Source organism: Pundamilia nyererei, unplaced genomic scaffold (assembly GCF_000239375.1).
Source record: "Pundamilia nyererei isolate P.nyererei 1_Seehausen unplaced genomic scaffold, PunNye1.0 scaffold00017, whole genome shotgun sequence".
In the NCBI taxonomy this organism is placed as follows: domain Eukaryota; kingdom Metazoa; phylum Chordata; class Actinopteri; order Cichliformes; family Cichlidae; genus Pundamilia; species Pundamilia nyererei.
In genome coordinates this window covers 2,478,553-2,500,044 of record NW_005187418.1, presented here as the reverse complement: position 1 = coordinate 2,500,044, position 21,492 = coordinate 2,478,553, and the positions used below count along the sequence as shown (strand labels likewise).

At 41.3% G+C, this 21,492-nt stretch overlaps 2 protein-coding genes across 4 annotated transcripts in view; one reads left to right on the top strand and one right to left on the bottom strand.

The window, feature by feature from the left end:
* Positions 1–118: 118 nt before the first annotated feature.
* cdk5r1b (cyclin dependent kinase 5, regulatory subunit 1b (p35)) lies at positions 119–5,621 on the top strand. 3 transcript variants are annotated; one of them, XM_005725814.1, is made up of 3 exons: positions 119–482; positions 1,706–2,862; positions 3,447–5,621. In XM_005725814.1, exons 2-3 carry the CDS (start codon positions 1,958–1,960, stop codon positions 3,466–3,468), a joined length of 927 nt encoding a protein of 308 aa, XP_005725871.1. In that variant the 5' UTR covers positions 119–482; positions 1,706–1,957; the 3' UTR covers positions 3,469–5,621. The 3 variants fall into 3 exon arrangements, with proteins under 3 accessions (XP_005725871.1, XP_013764422.1, XP_005725872.1); XM_013908968.1 differs by having other exon boundaries at positions 1,703–2,862; XM_005725815.1 differs by lacking the exon at positions 3,447–5,621 and having other exon boundaries at positions 1,706–2,866.
* Positions 5,622–14,858: 9,237 nt separating this feature from the next.
* myo1d (myosin 1D) overlaps positions 14,859–21,492 on the bottom strand; it is a 113,768-nt gene continuing 107,134 nt past the window's right edge. The window contains exon 22 of the mRNA XM_013908949.1: positions 14,859–15,458. Within this exon, the coding sequence (XP_013764403.1) occupies positions 15,302–15,458 (157 nt within the window). The 3' untranslated portion in view covers positions 14,859–15,301. The remainder of the gene's footprint in view (positions 15,459–21,492) is intronic.

Sequence of the window (21,492 nt, the reverse complement as noted above, 5' to 3'; positions counted from 1 at the left end):
GTGTGTGTGTGTGTGTGTGTGTGTGTGTGTGTGTGTGTGTGTGTGTGTGTGTGTGTGTGTGTGTGGCTAAAGGCGGAGTGGTTTCCCATCAGAAACAACACCGCGCACAGAGCGCATAGCGGCGCCCCACCACCGCCTTTGCGTCAACCATCCTCACACAGTCAGTGGCACAACACAACATCAGCCCTCGCAGCATCCGCATCTCACGGCCAAGAGGACCAGGAGCAAGCACATCTTCATCCAAGCATCCATTCCACAACTGCCTGCCGTCGTCTGCGCACCGCCGACAGCAGGCGCGTGTTGATGCGCTGCTTGATACACAAATATATATTTTTAAACTCAGCTCGGATTACGTTCTTTGTTGCATTCATATCCTGCGAGATGGTTTCGTGTTTTTATCACGCCTCATAGGGAAGAAGAGACTCGATACGCGGAGCATCACCTCGATATCGCAGTTATTTTCACACTGAGCTGGAGATTTGGTAAGTTTGCTTCGAATCTGGGGGACTGTTTTCTGTTTTTTTGTTTTTGTTTTGAAAGCCAGGCATTTTTTTTTTTACTTCTTGTGGATTCATTTTATGTGTAAACAATGCGCAGCGATATCCAATTAAGACAATATGATTATAAATGTAAAGTAAAGGGTTGTGAAGGTGAAGACAGACAATGCATCGACGCATTGTTACACTTTCGGGGACGGGGGAGGTTTAAAAGATGAGGATTTGATTCATTTTTAAAGCCACCGCCTATCACAACCAGCGTTCTCGTTTCGACGCAGACGCTCAGTTTCAGCACCACGGAGAGCAACCGATGCACACGGCGAACAGGCCAATAAATCCTTTCATTTCAATCCAGCGCAGGCACATTCGCCTGATGCTTCGGTATCTCTCTCGCAACAAATAACTGAGCCACGAGGCTGATAATAGCTGATAACAGGGGCGCTGGAATGATGGATCGAACAGCTTGCATCCTGCGCAAGAGAGTGAGGTCGATCCACCGACTGCCTCTCGTGTTCAAAGGTGCTGCAGTGAGCAACGTCCAAATAAAAAATGCGAACATCCCTTTACGTATTTGTTCGTCTAATTCTAACGGACATCACTGTCGTGACATTGGGGGTTTTTTTGTTTTTGTTTTGTTTTTTTACGCTGATCAAACGCGACCTTCACCTGTTATTACGGTGTTTACGTTCCGGTCTTCCATTTTAGCGAGAAGGGTGGCGCGTGCTTCACTCTTACTCGTCGCCACTGACCGTAAAATATAGCTCTTATAAAATATTTACGACACATGATTCTATTCGAATCACACGTGCATTACTCTACATGCTCTATAATCTACTGCACATAAAAATCAGCTAAAGCGCCGTTTTCACACTCAAGCGTTTATAAGGTGATTATTGTGCTGATCATTTGCAGCAGCGGGGGTCTATACCGTTTTATTAATGAGCCTAAGCTATAGGCTGATCCATTCCACCACTTACTGAGTGGGATCAATACTGCTAATAAGCCTGATTGCCCGATAAAGCACTCAGACAAGAGTGCATGAAAACATTGTAAACAGATATTATCTGATGTAAGGTGAATGATGGTTCTGTTATCTGATGAAAAAGAAAAATGTTTGCTTCTATGAAAAAAAAATCACTGATAATCTAAACGGGAGTGATCTTTTACTAATTATGTTTCTGATTATTGATCTTTTCTGCTTCCAGCAGCAGTGGCCATCCTGAGACGCAGACAGGGAGCTGAAATAGAACAGTCAAGGTGGTTCTAATCCCCTCAGAGAGCTCGTTACAGGACAATCCCCTCCAGCGCTTTAGATGCCCAGCAGCAGCCTGTAGCCTGGGACTCTCAGCTCCCAGAAACATCCAGGCTTTGAGACCCTCAGGATCCCCCCCACCCCACCCCTTCCAAACCTCTTCTGAACCAGTGCGGCTAAAGCCCCTGGAAGCCTCCCTGCAGTCACCATGGGAACCGTGCTATCTTTGTCACCTAGCTACAGAAAGTCGGCTCTGTTTGAAGATGGACCAGCCACCGTGGGCCACTACACAGCTGTCCAGAACAGCAAGAACGCCAAAGACAAGAACCTGAAGCGCCACTCGCTCATCAACGTGCTCCCCTGGAAGCGGATCGTAGCGGTGTCAGCAAAGAAGAAAGGCTCCAAGAAGGTGCAGCCCAACGGCACCTACCAGAACAATGTTACCCACCTGAACAACGAGAACCTGAAGAAGTCGCAGTCATGCGCCAACCTGTCCACCTTCACCCAGGATCAGAGCACTCCAGCTCTCACCAAGAACTCCAACACAACGACATCGTCTGTCAAGAAGGCCCCCCTGACAAACTCCAATGTGGCCCCTGGCACCCCTAAGAGAGTGATCGTCCAGGCCTCCACCAGTGAGCTGCTGCGCTGCCTTGGGGACTTTCTGTGCCGACGTTGTTACCGGCTGAAGCACCTGTCACCCACTGACCCAGTGCTGTGGCTGCGAAGTGTTGACCGCTCCCTGCTGCTCCAGGGTTGGCAGGACCAGGGATTCATCACCCCCGCCAATGTGGTCTTTGTCTACATGCTGTGCCGCGATGTGGTCTCCTCTGAAGTGGCCACGGAGCACGAGCTGCAAGCCGTGCTGCTCACCTGCCTCTACCTGTCTTACTCCTACATGGGCAATGAAATCTCTTACCCGCTCAAGCCTTTCTTGGTTGAGAGCTCCAAGGAGACCTTCTGGGACCGCTGCCTGTCCATTATCAACCTGATGAGCGCCAAGATGCTGCAGATCAACTCTGACCCGCACTACTTCACTCAAGTGTTCGCCGACCTGAAGAACGAGAGCCAGAAGGAGGAGGAGAGGAGCCGCCTGCTCATCGGCCTGGACCGGTGAGGGGATGCTTGGGGGTGGGGTAGGGGCGGGGGAGCGAAGAGGTTTGGGGAGGTGGGAGCAACCTCCAGTCTGGGATTTAGAATATTTGTGATGCTTTTTATTTATAATCGTCCAAACTGCTGAGAAACTAGACTGATTCAGAAGTGTTTGACATTCACACCAACTTTGCATCTAGCAGGACTGATTGATGGAAGGAGGGGGGATTGATATGGGTCATGTTTATCTCATATGTGTGTGTTTGAGGTCACAAAGGTCACCAAAAAATGGGGCTTAGGGTTTTAAAAAAACTATTTCCAAACCAGCAAAGGATGGATTATGAATACACCCAAGAATGAAAGCTTGTTCTTCTTTTTTTGACAGTTATATGTAAACAAAGAAATGCCAGACTTGGGTAAATCCTTTGCTAACATGCAGATATGTTATATCTATATAAAATACTGAAAAAATTTTTTAAAAAAGGAAAAACGTTGTTTTGAAAAGGAAGCTTACATCTACAGCAATGAATGTGGACAGGACTGAGGCTGCAGCAGTGACCTTCTGACTGTTTGACGATGTGATGTGCACTGCCTACTTACTGCAGGAGGGTGAGGGCCATCGCCTGACTGGCTTTCTTCACGGATGAGCAGGCACCCCCGGCTGCAAACCCTGCCTCTCTGGAATGCCAACACCCACGTCCTCTCCATTAAAACAGATACGACTGGACATTTTTGTATGCATATCTGGCCATCTAAGGAAAGGACAGCGGGGGCCATCAGTGCTGGATCCATATTTTCGTGGGTTTCTGTTTACGGCTCTGCAGCGACCTGATGGACAATAAGCACTGCATTGTGGAACTTTTGATAAAAAAAAAAAGAAAAAAGAAAAGACAACAGCCAGTGGACATGTGGCCAGTCACAAGTGGTCATGTTGTGTGTGTTCAGAAAGACCTACTTTATTTTCACCTAGAAAAAAATAAAACAAGTTAATGGATGTTTTACTCCGAGGCTTGCACCTGTGGAGGCTTATTTATTGCTTTTCTGGAACAAGTTTTCTTTGATTTTTTTTCTCCTTTTTTCTTTTTTTACTTAGAAAAATGTAACGTTTTTGCATGTGTGCCATGCAATTTTACAGAGTCTCCAGGAGGGCAGGAGCAGTTCTTCTTTTTACTTGATTTGTAAACCAACTGCATCTGCATTAGAGAATGCTGTGAACAAAGTGACACTAGTTTATTTAGCTATGCTTGATAAAATAGGCTATTTGTTTACCAGGGAAATTTTTTTTTGTACTTTTCGTCGTTATAGGTTGTGTTGCAACCATTTTGGAATGATGTTTGAGTTTTTGTGCTTCTGATTCAGCATAGAAAATGTTAAAACAGTGCCATATCTTTGATGAAAATCCCACACGTCTGAGAAAATTCTGTGCAGGTTGACCAGCTGTTGAATGAAGGGTGGATTTTCATCACACACTAATATAAGGAAACCTAATTTATTGCCACTTATGTATTATTTAGGCACATTTAATGTAAATGAGAGACTGCGATGAGAGACTTTAAGGGAAGGACACGAAGAAAAGGTGAAGGGGGCTTGGTGGTTAAAGCCGGTGTGCTTATCTTTGGTGGGAATGAAGATTGATCTGGTTTATGCTAATGAATGTTGCAGGGATTTATCAGTGGATATCTAATTTAAAAAGAAAAGCCGTTAGATCAAAACCATGCTTAAATCTGACCATCACCGATGTGGCATCCCGAAGGACACCTTGACTCACGCTGAGCTGTTAGTTATGAGAATCACCCCGAGAATATCTTTTGTCCTGAGAGACTGACTTGAATCGGGAGCTATCCCAACCTGCTGTCCCCCACATATCAGTAACAGAAAGCACAAACCATTTTTACGGTGGAATAAATCAATTAAACCGCAATGACTCCTGCATCTCGACTGCAGAAAAGCACAGCTCACCCTTTAGGATAATCCATCAGCATGGCCTCTGATGAGAGAGATGAGGCAAGCTGCAGAAGACTAATCACAGTTTTAATCAGAAGTTACAAAGACATGGAATAACCAAACAGAAGGCATGCAGAATACTTGAGATATTCCTCATTCTTTAACCTAATGACTTCAGTTACTACATGAGCTACAGTATTTGGTTATATAAGCTTCACAATTGGTGTCTTAAGAGAAATTGTGTGAACTTCTTTAGCTTGTAGTATTCTGAAAATCTGTCTAAAAAGCTGGCAGTGCCAACAGAAAGCTCTGATCAGAAAGATCTGCCCCTCCTCACCCATCCTCTCTATTTCTCTCATCACCGCTGTGTTTGTGCGAATCTGAGAAAATGAGGAGCTCAGGCAGTCACGACCTGTGGCTTTTTCTGCTGTGGATGTGGAGTCACACGCTGGCTGAGAAGACAGTTCATTTAGAGGGATTTGCTCTGGCACAATAGAGGGACACACACTTTGGACGGGCTTCTGCTCTAGCAGAAAAAAGCAGGGCATTTGGGATACAGGGCCTCAAAACAGACACCCTTTTCTCTTTCTCTCTCTGTCCACATGCCCACTTGAAACGTGCCATGTTTTTTCACTTGCATCATTAAGTAGTTGTTTGAAAAAATACTTTCAAAAGCTTATAAAATATGAAAAAAAAAACCTCAAGTGATAGTTAACGATTTCTGTCAAGTTCTTTTCTGTATCTCGTTGCGTACTTTGTAGATAAAAAAAGGTGATTAAAATCAAAAAAGTCGAAGGCTGCACGTGTGAGCGAATGGAAAAAGATGTGCGTGTGTGCGTGCGTGCGCTCGCGTGTGTGTGTGTGAATGACAGCGTTTTAACTGTACAGAAGAATGTGTGACATGTTGTTTTTCTCCAGCCACACTGATACTAGGACTCGGTTTTTCCCATGATGGGCTGAGGGAGGGGCGTTGATGCTATTCAGTAAAAAAAACAATCTTTTTTTTTCTGACAAAGACAAAAAAGCTGTTGCTGTAATTGAAACTTTTTTTTTTTTTAGTTTGTTTCTGCTTATTTTAATTTATTTTTGTACTGTGATGGAAAAAAATAAAATGCACTGATCGTTCAAGGCCGTCGTTTGTCTTTTTGTGCCTCCGGCGGTGGATTAATGTGTGTGAAATCTGATATTAGCATCTTCTTTCTTAGGGAAAGAGCTTTATTAGGTTTGTGTGGATTTATCCGTGGAAGCAGCCCAGTAAACACCAAAATCTAATCTGGTCTAAAACAATAGCTTGACAGCTAGCTCATGGGTGGTGACACAGTATGGTACGTGCCTGGCTTGCAGTCTATGGAAGAATTCTGCAAGAGCAAAGATGGTTCATTTATTTGAAAATTAATTTAAACAATGCATCAAAATAACTACCAAGTAAGTGCCCAGAGCTGTTATCAATAAGTCTCCCAGCCTTGAGGAGAATTATGGTAAATACTCAGGACTTCCAAATCAATAAGTGATGCTTCCAAGATTTCAAAAGTATGAAGTCAGTTGAGCACTATGCAGCTGTAGCCCAGAAATGTTGCAGGGCTATATTTATTTGCATTTTTATCTTTATCAATTTTCAAATTGTCAAGCAATTAGATACAGTTTACTTTCTAGATCCTGTGATAGATCTGTGATTTGTCCGGGGTTGCCTCAACTGGTTTAAGAGCTGAATTAAATGAGTGGAAGAAAACAGATGGATGGATCAATGATTCCTAGATCGGGGGCTTAGTTTGTAGTGAAAAATGTTCTGTAAGCATTAGTGACATCACAGGCATATATCCCTGTTGTTTGCTTGTTACACCAAAACAACCAGCCCAGCAACGAGACAGCTGCTTATACCTTTGTAACATGTTTGTTTTATGGGCTTTGAATTCTTTAAAAATCGTCCCAAATCTTTTCCCATTCAGGTGAATGAGAAGGCTAGATTGGGCTTATGAACTGTCAGAGTTGGAGGAGCAGAGAAGTTTTTTCTTCAACGTGATGTTTGCAAGCCCACAATTCTCACTCTAGAGCAACAATTCCTCAAAACCAACAGATCTTGACTTTTTAATGTGGAGGCATTTGAGTGACAGGGTGTAATAAAGCTGAAATAACCTCTTCTGGTAAATTCACCCAACCGCTGATCTGTAGAGCAACTTTTTTCGGGTTCATGTTTCTTTTCTTTTTTCTTTTTTAAATCATGTTAATGAGACTTGTGGTTCTGAATTTTAACTTTCTCTGGAGTGAAATATTACCCAGATGTCTCTGTGTACACACAACAACATGACAAGAATAACTAACTGCTGGGGCGCTTACACGCGTACACACACTGACAAGCTGGCTGACTTGAATATAATCATTACATTGTTTAATTTAAATCTCCGTTCTCTGTTTCTTTAACCGTCCGTTCTTCTGATTGGTGGAAGTAAAGACTTGTCTCTTTCTCAATCAAATGTTTGTCCTGCAGACAACTTCAATCCATCTTAAATTTTTTATCCTTCTCTCACAGTCATTGACTGTTTGTGACTTTTAGTGTGGATGTAAAGTATGGAAAAACCAAAGCGGCTCTATTATTGAGTCATTTATCTAAGCTCCATCATCCTCAGTTTCTTAACAGAAGACCAATATACTTTAAAACCCTCATTTTTACACAAGAAGCTATTCTGTTGAGCACAGCCATGTCTGATTTTCAGAATAAAGGCTCTTGGGAAACAGGATTCTTTAAATTCTCAGGATTCTAATGTTTGTTTCTTCAAAATAAAACCCCCCAGTTATTTATTAGATCTTGTCATGATGCCTTATTGTTGTGAAATTTAAGATAGCTGGCCACTGTACACATGTCTTACAATCGCAGCACAATTTCTGTAAAACACATACACCGTCTACTTAACTGTTATAACTTTGGCAGTCACTTTTTTCTGAAGTTGCAGTCCGTTTGGCCTCTCAGGGCCACCGTACTTTTACCCACCACAACCAGCTGCTTCTTATACACACATGTGCTTCTTTGACTACTCTTCCAACATATAGTTAGACTCTGTGCTATCACTGCTAATGGAGTCTTGTACTATCAATGATCCTGAAAGTGATCAGTCAATATGAATGAGCTCAATGCTAGTGTCTTACAGCAAAATTGTCTTCACTGTTTTCCCTTTTTGTCTTGGATCATAGATCAATAATAATTTAGTTCAGCTTTATTCAGTCGTGCCCATTCAGAACCATTTCGTGAGCATTTTCTGCTGTAACCTTCTCGATTTGCAGCCAGTTTGTGTCCAGTGGGACAAAGTGGACTTTTATGCCAGCACTATTTAGACACCACTCGCTCATAACAACACTCCTAAGATTACCTATGAAAACACGTGCCATAAAGGGAGGAAATCTGCTTTCCTGTAAGACTTAGAAAACAATAGTAGGAGCCTACTGTATAAATTTAAAGTCATAACAGAAGATGGTTTGTTTAAGCTGTATATTGTATTTCAGTTCAGTTCATTGAGGACTATCTCATGAGTGCCCTCTAGGTGAATTGCAGCCATTGTCAGAACAATATTAATAGGAAGTGGAATTGCCCTCTGTACTAGGTTCAGTGTTACTGAGCCATAGGAAAATATAACTTTTAATTTCCACACCTGCGTTTATATCTGAACTGGCAGTTCATGCTCTGTTCGGCTCTCTTTTACTGTGTTGGCAAAACTGATCCTAGCCTCCACATCCACAACTAATGTTCTTGAGCAATGACCTTGAAACCCCCACATGCGGGACAGAGACATACGTGCTATAAAACTGTTGGTGACAGCTGTAAATATACAGAGTATATACTTTGTCATCCATAGTTTTTTGTATCAGGTTTTCTTTTTTTTCTAGATGTGTGGGGTTTTGAAAGACCTGATTTGATTTCACAGATTAGAGTGGCCTCTCTGATTGTAGGTGTTAATATGTGTAACCAGATGGTCTGCACATTACCGTTGATGGCTTAGGGGCAGGACAGGTCAAATTAAGGCTACTTAATTAAGAGCCATGTTTCCTTAGCTCACCAGTGGTGTTAAAAGATAAAAATGTATCATATTCTGTTGTGTGCTGATGGAAATAGAGTCAGCAACAACAAGCTTTTTTTAGAGACTGTAGTAGAAATAGAAATGTAGTGGAGTGAGGCTGTCATCAGTCCACTGAGATCATCCTGAGCCTCAGTGATTTATGCTTTACATTACTGCAAACCTTTTATTCAACAATCACAAGCATAAATATTTTCTCATGTTGTTAAAGAAAAGCTCAGTCAGCTATGTTTTGTGTCTTCCCAAAATAATCGGCAATAATTGTCATTGTCAAGAACAAAAACACCTCAGCGCAATTAGCAATTTGAAACCTCTACTTAAGTTCTTAACAACTTGCAACTGGTCAGGAAATATATACATTTCCTTTGTAACCACGTGGTTGATAATCGCTCTCTTGGCAGCATTAAAAAGCATGTTTAAAGCCTGGTGCTAAAAATGGGTTTGCCCTTTATGGAAAGCTTCCGCCTTCATAGCAACTGTATATTGTGTGAAATTTTTAATAACTGGAATTAGGCGTGTGCCCATTTTGAACAGGTGTGCCGACACAGACAGCTGTCTGCTAGGCTGCCATCCATCTTCTTCCACTTATCCAGTTCGGGGTCATGGGTGCTCTGGAGCCTAGCGCAGCTGTTGCCAGTCTTGCGGGTGGCAACACAAATCATTGATTAGCCTAATGAGCCTGTTTTTGGACTGTGGGTAAAAGCTAATCAGGGAGAAGAGGTAGCCAGTAGATTTGAACCCAGGACCTTCTTGCTGCAAGACACCAGTGCTAACCACTGTGTCACTGTTTATAGAGCCATTGTACAAATAATATAACTTACTTTGCTGGCAAGACATTCAATAACTCCATATTCTAGAAATTAAAATTCTGGTATTTTATTAGTTTGTTGCATCTTGGCATCTTGAAGGCATTTACACCTGAGCTTTGCACCTGTACACTTTATAGATGCTTCTCGCTATAAGTAACTCCTAATTCCACCGTCTGGCTCCAATAAGCAAACCTGACACTGACCAAAATGTCAACACCGAGGCTTCTAATAATAATAATAATAATAATAATGGATTGGATTTATATAGCGCTTTTCAAGGCACCCAAAGCGCTTTACAATGCCACTATTCATTCACTCTCGCATTCACACACTGGTGGAGGCAGCTACGGTTGTAGCCACAGCTGCCCTGGGGCAGACTGACAGAAGCGAGGCTGCCATATCGCGCCATCGGCCCCTAAATTCAAGTCCAAAACCAACTGGTAAAATTATTGTGGCTGGGTCCTTTTTTAGTATACAGTCTATGTTTTTAATGTATGGCTGTATGTTTAACATCTCTGAGTGATAGTCAGAGTCTATCTTTGCAGAACAGACCCCAGAAATGTAAATCCGTACATTACTTCACATGTACTGGAAACCTCCCACACCGAGACAGACGTTTCTGGGTTAGTTTGAGCTCTGCTCATTCATTTACCCAACAGATCAGTCAGTCCGGCCTCAGTTAGTCACTGGCCTTGAAGAAAAGTAGACTCATCCCACTCTTTGCAGCAGATAGTCATCCATCAGCCAGTGGATTATAAACCCCTGCTGAGATAGCTGATGATGGCTGGTGACACACTGGCGGTGGGAAGTGGTGTTGTCATGCCAACTGCAGAGGTTTTAGCCGTCTCGACGTCAACCGGAGAAACAGCTGTTAGTGGGTGGATTAACACTGCGCTCTGCCCAGCTATTACCGCATCATGTGTTAGAGACTACGACTGGGAAACAAAACATTAGCCTTTACATCATTTACAGATTAATGACCTCTTATCTGAGCATGCCTGTAGCACATGACGGCACACACATGCAACAAAAGCACAATGGGAATCACTTAGTGAAGCAAATAAATTTATTAATAAATCAATTATTGAAATTGCTTTCATTAAGAAATATAACTAGCATTCATACAGAATATTACAGCATTTCCCTTTAGACGTACCATAAATATATTACAGTATATTTATGGTACTAATGACATCTTACACAAATATGCAAAATACAAACTTAATATAAAATTAGGCACTTGCTGAACGAATGCTGCATACATACAGATTTAGCTTAAAGCTACAGACGACAGAATAAATTACAATAAAGAAAAGGGAATTTGTTTCACTTTGGCTAACATGGATGGGCTTGATAACAGAAACTAGAGACTGCATCTCACTGCACGCCACAATAAAGTGAAGAATGGCACGTCCATAAATGTTAGCATTCATATTTGATCTTGCCTTTGATTTTTATTCTTATGGTAAAACTACTAATCAGCATAAAGGATAAGCAATTATCTTTGATTAGACTTGCACATCAAAAAATGTAATAAAAATCATTAAAGAATAAATTTTGTGATTTTTCCATATTAATAAATCCCATGAAAACCCAACAGCCAACAACACACTGTGTACATATCCAAAAACATGTGCCATCCAGATCACTGTATTACCGGGTGACATGTCCCTCCATTAAAATGAATGCACAGACTATTTTGTGCTGTATAACATTTATTGCACTAACTGTGCATCAATGTATTTCTGATGCAGTGGTTACATCCACAACGACTGTATGTGTGCTTCAGTAACCTTTGCTAAATCTACAATGCCCAGGTGTTTTATGAAAGTACTGAAGATTATTGTGAAAATGAAATTGCATGTTTGTCATCTACACTACATGACATCAGATATAGTTTTCAGTCATGCTCCCAGTGCAGAGCTGTGGAGCACAAAACACACTTGATCCACTGCAGACCTGCAGCACTAATTTTCCATCAGTTTCAAAACACGTATGTTTAAATAACCTCAAGGTATAAAAAAACCAAAATACAGGTGAATGAAATGTAAGCTATTGGAGGGTTAGTTATGTTTTATATATATATATATATGTTTTTTAGGTTCTATAATGCTTCCATCTGGAGCTGAGGGCATGAAATTCTGTCAAAGACAAGGTGAGTAAGTATGTGTGTCAGTATTTACAGACAGTAAAGAGGCAGAGCTATTCTGGATAGGTTTCCAACTTGAATCAATGAAATGGCCCAATATTGACAGGCTGGCTGTGAAGTTGAAGGTGCTGAAGGTTTGATTTGGCCACTGCTCTTAATTCAGAGACTATAATTCACATGTAGTTGTGAACAGAGTGGGTAGTCATTAGTGCATCAGATTTAATAACTATTCGGAAATGTGTAAAATCAAAGCTGGTAAAGACGCCTGTCAAAGAGCACAGGTAAGGTGAGTGTTCCTATAAAGATGTGACAAAGCTTTTCACTGGCTCCAAGACAAAGAGATCTTCTCCTTTCCTTCATATTTATTAAGATCTTTGTCTCTGTATTTAAAGGAGCTTTGTTTCTGATCGTTTATAGTTCCTGCCTTGTCTTGTTGCAGGTGTACTCTCCCTCTTTATTGCCACACCTCTCGACTCCAGGATGACTGAAGAATTGTATAAACCTGAAGGATCTTCATCGCCTTGAAGGATGGTACAGCCAGCCTAGCTGGGCAGGCAGCCAAGTGATTTGACCGAGGAAGCAAAAACAGAGAAGGAGGGAGGAATGGGGGCAGGGAGAGAGGAGAAAAGAAGCAGAGCAAGTACAGGAAAGGATCCCGGGCAGGGCTTTGTTCACCAACCCCCTTTAACTTAAGAAAGCAACGAGAGAAGCGCTGAAGTGAGAAGTGACACCGAGTCCATCCTAATGATGAGCGGTGAATAGCCGCGCAGAGAGGAGGAGAGGAGAGGACAAGCCCTGTGGGAGATTACTGCATGTTGGAGGATATGGAGAGCTGCAGTGTTATAGCTAACACACACACACACACACACACACAGACTTTGCTGAGCTCCTCTGAAAACCACCTATTAGCGCTGCCAATGTCACTTCCTTAATCCACACCACGAATGCACCAATTTCCCCAAACAACTCTGTGTCTTATCAAGCAACAGGACAAGGTCATCCAGCAGAAAAGCTCTGAGGTAAAAATGGGGGAGAGGGGCACTCACAAGCTAATTTAGATAAATGACTTGTTCATACAACACTCAGACACAGTCGGAGAACTGTGGCTAAAACGACTGCTAACAAGTTTTCCTCTCAGTTGTGACGAAGCCTGCCTCTTCAACTAGGGCAGACACAGAGGGAACTCCATTGCTAACCTTGGGCTGTTGTTCCTTAACCCAGATTCTTTCCTGTGTCTTTACACAGAGACAATGCGGCCCTGTGACTGTGGGCAGAATAATTATATAGTACTAAAAGTTTCCGATAATCTTTGGACTCAACAAAAGCATCCGACAGCATAACTGTTCCTTCCCTATTTTAGAACCAACCTGACTTTCATTAGCAGATGTTTTTGGTGACAAATGACAAATCAGAAAGAACCCATTTTAATTTTAATTTTATTAGTATGTTAAGTGCTGCATTTAGCTCAATACCTGCGTCTGTGAAGTTCTTGAATGCAGCTTTCTAGCTATAAAAATGTTGTTGTCAAGCATTTTTTTCTTAACAAGTAGAAATGTCATCGGCTGATCAAAATTATGAACTTTTATCAAAAGACCCTGAAAAACCAACTAAATGAGGTTATGTGTGAATGATTTTAAAACTGCCAGAGTCAAGAGTTTTTACTTTTAAGCTTATATATTTGTTGCATGGTAGCAAAACTGTATGTACACAAGAAAAGCAAAGAGTGTTGTTGCTGACTGAAGATGAGCATCAGGCTTTCATCGACTGTAGTTTCACAGCCATCTGTGTTTACAATTCAAGATCTACTCTGCAGGAAGCTTCCTGGTTTTGTTTGTATGTGCACTGCTGAAAACCACCAAAATTTGAATATCACCATCCAATGCACATAAAGACAGATATTGCAATTTTTATGCTGCCACACTTTGTTGTAATTATTCTAAAAAAAACACAAAAACAGCATATTGGAATGTGCTAACAATGGACACTCACCTAACAGCTTGTAAGAACATTACAAACCAGACCCAGAGCCACTTTCACGCGCTGATGATTAGATTAGTACAATTTGGCTTTTCACACTTTGAGAAGTGTGATTCATTTTTTTTAGTGAGATAAGATGTAAATGAAGTCTCTGAATAGACCACAAAATATACGAAAAGTCATGGGGACAGCAGTCTGACTAAAGACGTCACACCCTTCTGTCCTCGCTCCTTCTTGGTGGCTACCAGCCAGCCTCTCTGAGCCAAGAAGTGAAGAGCGAAAAGAGCTAATCAACACACACAGACTCCCTCAATCGCACTCACACACACTCACTCACTCTCCTTTGATGAAGGGGATATTTGTCAAGTGGAAGCCTATTCCAAAGGACTAAGGGCCACTACAAGTCATCAGGCTATTCACTAGACACAAAGACAGCAAATGAGAGTGCATTTAGGAGCTGGAGTTCACATGGGATTATACAGTACTGGCCAGTAAGAACACGAAGTCTCACGTTTGGAGAAAATATGGACTGAAAACACTTGTAGGGAACAAAGTAACGCTTATGTCATCATCCACTTATTTGACTTTTGTTAACGAGTTACAGAATCCCTGTTTACACCGAATGCAGTGTAAGTTCTGCATGCACACATATTTGCACTGCTGTTCACAAACAGCACGTTCTAACCTCATATGTATAAGCAGCGTTAGCGTGTTTATTATAAAACTGCAGACATCGCACAGAAACTATAAGATTACAAGATTAAAATTAGTAGATTTTTTCCGTGTTGCTGGCTGCAAAGTTCAGGATGTGCTCAACACATCCAGCTCAACACCCTGTGACTAAAACTAAAAGAAAAATGTGCTATTTGATTCTCGCTCACTGTCCTTTTATGTGATTGTAACTATTAAAACAAAACAAACTATAAGTGGACAACCTTCCACTCACCGCTTACGCAGGCAAGTCTGCAACTAAAGTAATTATAATTAAAGTTATTTAGAAAACAAAAACAGGTTTCTACTGTTTTAAAGCAATTTAGATGAATTAAAGTCATACATGAATTTTCTCTTACTTAATTTTTTATGGTTTCACTTTTGATGTGGCTCCTACACACGGAGCTGCAGGGATTATGAATTGCTGCAAAGCCTTTGGATTTTTTTTTTTTTTGTCTCTTATGCAACATCAGTGGTTCTGAGAACAGTTGCTGCATAATCTCCTCTCACCTCCACTCAAAATAATCAATGCACAATAAAAAAAAATATTGCACAAAGCAAATCATTTCAATTTTTGATTCTAAAAAAAGAACAAACACCTCTTTGGTGCATAATCATATAGTGCATATAAACCCCCCCGCCTAGAATTCAACTGAAAATTCAAATTTGGCATTGCTTTCCAAACTGAGGACCGAGCTGCTCTGTCACATTATTAGCAGCTCTGCAAAACAACACAACAAGTGAATCATCATCATTATTATTCAAGACAGCTTCAAAATCAGCTGCTTTTTCTGTCTCGGCCCACTTTAGTTGCCAGGAACAGCCAGGATGTACCCAGACCGGCTCTTGGTGAAGTCCGGCTGCGACTGGTTGATCTTGGGCTCAACGATGACCGTGCACTTTCTGCCATTCATGCTGCACTGGATGGGACTCGCAATGTTCACCTGCAGCTTCCTCTTCTCACTGTGGAAGGAGAATACAAAGACAGAAATACCTGTTAGAATTCAGACAAATTACTGAACACTGATTAGACGTTCTTAATGAAAATATCTGCAAACATAACCTCGGATTATTAGTCTGGTCATTACAATCAGAAAATATTTGCAGCCTCACTGGTTTCACTGTTTAATGCACAGAGATAAAATAAGCAGATCCATTAGTAACCAGAATGTGTGTACGAGGGAGAGCACAGGTACAAGCCATTAATCATGTTTACTCCAAAAACACAGCATCATAATCTTGGAAATACACCACAGTCACACACACACACACACACACACACACACTCACACACACGCGCTCATGTTGTAAATATATGTATATGCTGTATATGCACAGTCACACTCACGCAATAATAATAAATCTTGGAGCCACAAATCTTGCTCAGAAAAAAACTCTCCTTTCATAAAAACAAAATCCTTCTCAGTCATGCACACTGTCAGACTCACATATGTACACACAGACACACTTTTATGAAACCAGGTACTGTTGTGCACAACAATGACAGAGCATATAAGATAGAAAAACTGCTTTTAAGTGAGATGGAAAAAAATATCAGAGGGAAGTGATCCAAATATACCATAAAAATAATTTTTTTTAATTCGTATTTATTTAAAAAGGGACAATGCAATCTAACATAGTCCTCATATGGAGCATGAAACTGATGTGCCGCACATACAGTCTATAGCTATTGCTAATTTCCAGCTCTTGTCCATTGTTGGGCTTTTACATCCACTGTCTACAAACAAAATTACAACATAATAATTCTGTGTAATGCTTAAAATAAAAGTCAGAAAAGATATATGATTAAATTAAGATGTATAAAGTGAAATACAAAATCTAATTAAATTATAAAGTGTATTAAATTAAAAACACAGTTGAAAGACCTCGAGTTGCTTAAATTTGAGGTCAGATTATTAAAGAGTTTTGGGGAATTATTAGCGGCGGCTAACTTGCCTTTTAGTTTTGAACTCAGGAATCAGCTTAAAGGATTGTGGCAGAAGATCAAAGAGATCCTTTGGAATTTTATTCACGTAACACCAACTAACAGATGTCACCCTGGGTCACTTTACATAGAAAGTCTTATAGAGAGAAATCTAACAATCCCCCACTGTGCACTCAAGCAACCACAGACTTATTACAAGGTCAGAAAGGGACAACAAAAACCCCATCAGCCGGTTCATGTGGAGATTTTAAATTTGGAGAGAGGAGGAGAAATCCAGTCTACTAAAGAAAAAAAAGCATGCACTAACTTGCAGTAGTGTACAAAATGTGATCTTTAAGTTTAATGACTTCAGCCGTAAAATTCAAAAACATTATCTGATTAAATCTAGCTGATTGGGGTTTTTTTAGTTGTTTTTTTAGATTGCTTCATCCTGTCGCCTTGCACATGTGCCTCTGTGATGTGCATTCAGTGTGTCAAAACAGAAACCTGCAACTGGGATTAAATTTGCTGAACGAGGATGAAGCTGCAGATAGTCAAATGTGACGAGCAGGTTTCGTGATGACCCAAGACTCAAATAAGTGTTTGACCCTGAGGAAAGAATTCACGGTGCACAACCCCGCTGAAGAATGACAAGCATGGCATGAATACTTATCATAGAACTAGTTCTTATTACTAGTGATGATTCTCAACATGAAAACTGATCCATGGTGAAATTACATAGTGCACATCCAAGTGTTGAGGGGACCTCCATGGAGTGACAGCTGTGCTGGAAGCAGTCCAGAACTGCACAAGGAGGGAAACCTCCAAGGGGAGATCGGCCAAAATGTGTTTTTTGCAGCAAAGATTCGATCGCACCTCACATTGGATATGTGATGCAGACTAGTTTGTAAGCTGAATCTTTTAAAGACCTGTATGGTCAAGACAGCAGAAACACTGCCGCTGCACCCTGTTCAAAGCCACAGCACGAAAATACACGGGTACAGTAGAAACACTGCACACCCATGTAGGCGTTTTAAATTACTGTGGCTGTAAACGTTACAGACCTACTCTAATGTCTGTGTCATGTGATCTAGTGTCAAATCAGTCTAAACCTAGAAGTGTGACTGCTAGTAGTGTATAAAGCATGCTAGCGTTAATAGACAGCAGCACTAGTAGTAGTGGCTGCAGTTAACTAAGTTTTTGCAGAAACTTGCCGAGCCTTTTCTACTCGGAATCAGCCACTGAAAACCATCTGAACTATATTTCTATAAAAGGGCGCACATAGTATTTTGTTTACATGCTGCTCAAATGGATCATTAAAGGTAGTAAATGGCCAGTATTTGTGTACCAATTTGAAACGAATACTCGACGAGTACAAACTGGCACCGTGCTGGTTTGGTCCTGGAACGTGCTCGATGATCCAGGCTGTCAATCAAAGCACGTCTGTTTTTCTCACCTGAACCCTTAGACGACAGCTATTCACTCTAACAACAAAAATAAAAACTGGTGTGTAGGTGGACCGTGATGTGAAGCTATTTGCTGGAAATGTCAATTAAATACAACTTAACATGATAGCTGCAGACTGCCTGCACTCATTCTCATCCAATAACAATCACACGATGTAGTATATAAAATATGGATGTAGCCTCTGGGTCTGAAAAGTAAAGTTATTATAGATAATGCATTAAAACTGGTTTCCTTTTAATGGAAAACAGCAAGCAACTTCTCTTGCTAAAAAAGTGCATAAAAAACTAAGTAAACACTTTCCTGATGATTTTATGGTGTCAGTCACTAGTTACAAGCTGCATGTAATGCTGACAGAGTGCAGTCTTTAAGATTTCTAGTCATCACAGTGAACAAGGCTTTAGTATTACGTGTGGTCAAACGCTTGGCAAGTTGTAAATGTTTGCAGTACTGGGCAGCTGGCAGGCTAACAGCAGCCAAAATGTTGCAATGACTCATTCATTTCTGAATATAACTAGATGCGAGTGTAAAACTTGCAATTTCATTTGAGCTAAATGTATTCACTTTGCTTCTAAATATTGAGTATAGTCAGTAGTTTAGTAGTTGACAGGACTGTGTTGCTAAGCTAAGCTAAGAGGCTGGCAGATGCAGACTTATATCGGTGAGTATGATTTTGCTGTTGGACAAACAAATATTCCCCCCGCCCAAAAAACAGAGTAGAAATATTCTTTTAAATGGAAAAATAAGTAGGCAGCTAAATTTCTCAGTTCCTAACTCTTTAACGATAAAAAATGAAGCTACAGGGAGCAACTGAATAAAGCCCTGGCGATCGCCATGACAGAATTTAATATCTGTGTGTGTGTGAATGTGTTTTTAAAGCAAGAATATATGTATGAGATGCTAACGTGCTATGGAAATAAATCGTGATTATGCTATGTGGGTGTATACGAGTGTATGTGGGAGAGAAATGTGTATGATTACGGTGCTGTGCATCTTAATAACCTTCAACACAGTGGAGACGTATGTACGAGCATGTTTCAGCTCACAGATTGAGAAAATTAAGATGAATAACAGAGAAGAATTCATGCAGCTCTGCTGTTGAAGGAATGATCCATATGGTGGTGCTGGGTTGGAGCACAGCAGTGGATTGGCTTTTAGTGCCTGTCACATCTAGTTAGACCCTTTCTGGGTGAACGGGTGCTCTGCCTCGTTTGCTCTTAAACAGGATCGATGACGGGAATCAAAGAGTGAGAAGAAAACGGCATAAATCGTGTGGTTGCTGTTAGCAGAAAGCGAGAGAGAAATCCGAGGTGATGTAAATGTGAGGAGGGGAACGAGAAGATGAGAGTGATAATTGCTCTCTGGTAGAGGGGAAGATGGAAATGTAGACAGGAGGGCTGGCGACAGGAAGCTGAAAGTGTGATAAATAAATATGCATCTCTCTGTTCAGTCAAGTGCTTGTCTTGTCACACTTTCTTCAGTGGCACAATTACCGATCGTGGCATAAACAAATTCATTATCCGCAATTACTGCCTCCCATCTCTGTCCCTGAAATGTGAACCGATAACGCCGACTTGTTGCACAACAACAACAAGAAGAAGAAGTCATAAACAACAAGCGAAAGGCTTCTGCTGCCCACGCTGCACTCCTCTGCAGAGTGTGTGTGCAGCTCTCCATCTCCGCTTAGAGTGGAAAAGCTCAGACTACCACCGATGCTGGTTTCCATGGCAACCCCCGTGAGCTGAACTCCCCCATCTGTCATGGCTGCCAGCCAGGCAATGGGACTGTTGGTGTGAGTATGTTTAGATATGCCTCTCTCTCCGTCCATCTCTACCTCTCCCATCTCTACCGCGCTGCTGAATTGCCAGAGGGGATGCTGTGCTGTGCTCCGTGTGAAGGGCAAACAGGGTTAGGCTCACATAAACAGCAACATACCCACATGTATACACACACATAATACCCTGTAACACACTCTCACAAAGCCAAAATGATCTCAGACACCTTTCTGATCTGTCAGCTCCAAACCTTTCCTCTGAATAAATACTCCAATAAAAACCAATAGAAGCCTTTATCTGTGAATAGAAAAACGTGATCAGTTGAGTCTTAAGGTCACTGGCTGGCCTTTCCCATAACGAGCCAGAGCCCCGAGGGTAGACTTGGTCCTTCATTGCATGGCCTCTCCAACTGGAAAATCAATTCTTTCCTTTACTCCAACCTCGCTCCCTTTGTGCATCTTTGCCCTTCATGCCATGTGAGCCCAGCCTCACTTGCTTCCTAAAGTAATTCCCTTTCACTGAGAAGGATGCAGAACAGGAGGAGAAAGGGAAAAATAAAGAGAAGGTGAACTGAAATGAGTGATTAGATGAAATGGGAGTGAAAATAAAACTTGAGCGCAAAACTGTGGAGGGTCGAGGTCAAGTTTAAGTGTGATGAAAAGGAAAGACAAATATAAAATATGTAGAAAGTCCTATGCAGAATGGTATCTGAAAGGAAAAGTGTTGCAAAATGAAAAAGGGGGGAAGAGATGTTGGAAAGACTATTTTCAGGTCGAGAAGGCAGGATTACCTCCAGTCTGTTAAGCCATCCAGTCCCACTTCTGAGTCATCCCTCTAATAGTGTACCTGGCTGTCCCCCAAGCTTGCTGCTGCTGAAAAATATATGAGCTCTGCAGGTGGGGAAGTGGGGAGGGCCACTTTGCAAAGCTAGGCTTGCTCTAAAGACTTAAGACTTTGAGGACAGGATCAAAGTTGGAGCACAGAACATAAACTACTGCAGGAGCTTAATCAAAGGCAGTGATGGTTTTAGAGTTTTACGATGACTCAAATAGCTCTTACAAAATCGGAGAAGAAAAGAAATATCTGGATAATAATCTCAATCATATTAACGTGTGGTTGAAGAGCTTCCAGTGACATCATGAGTGACATATCCTATTTAGCTATATTTGCTTTAAGGATAAACCGCAAGCGTCCAACCTCTCTCTATACTCTGGTCCTAATCTTATTTAACAGGTTATCAAGGAGAAAATAATGTAATGCAGAAATCTCTGCAGCGGTACGAAACAAGGCGTCTTTAAAAGAACAAAAAATAAAGAGCAAAGAGAAAGAATCAGGCTGTGAAAGTGTGCTGAGGGATAGAGAAAGGTATAGATCTGAACAAAAACAGAAAAAAGAAACCGAAACTCCTGCAGGCTGACACGCGAGAACAAAAGTTGGGTCTACACTGGAGATCTGTCAAAGCCTCAGCACAGATCTCCTCCTTACAGACAGTCCTGAAAAAGTGAGGCCACCTTCTATATATAAAAAGAAAAAAAAGAACAGTCTCCTTACATCAATATTTCAGCTGGGAGATCACAGAGATCAAGAGAGGAACCTCACGAAGGGAAGGCATGCACAAATGTGCCATATGTTTGTTCCTGACAGTGAGCATGAAGTTCAGGCACCGCAGGCCAACTTGACTGATGGATTTCAGGATTTCTTGTGCACATTTATTTTTTTATTTTTTTGGCCTGTCCCGTTTGGCTCTTTTGCCATCAGAATTGTTGTCTAAAGGCAAAGAAAGATGCCCAACGGATTTACTTTACCAAACTGACCATCCCAGCCTTGCCGTAAT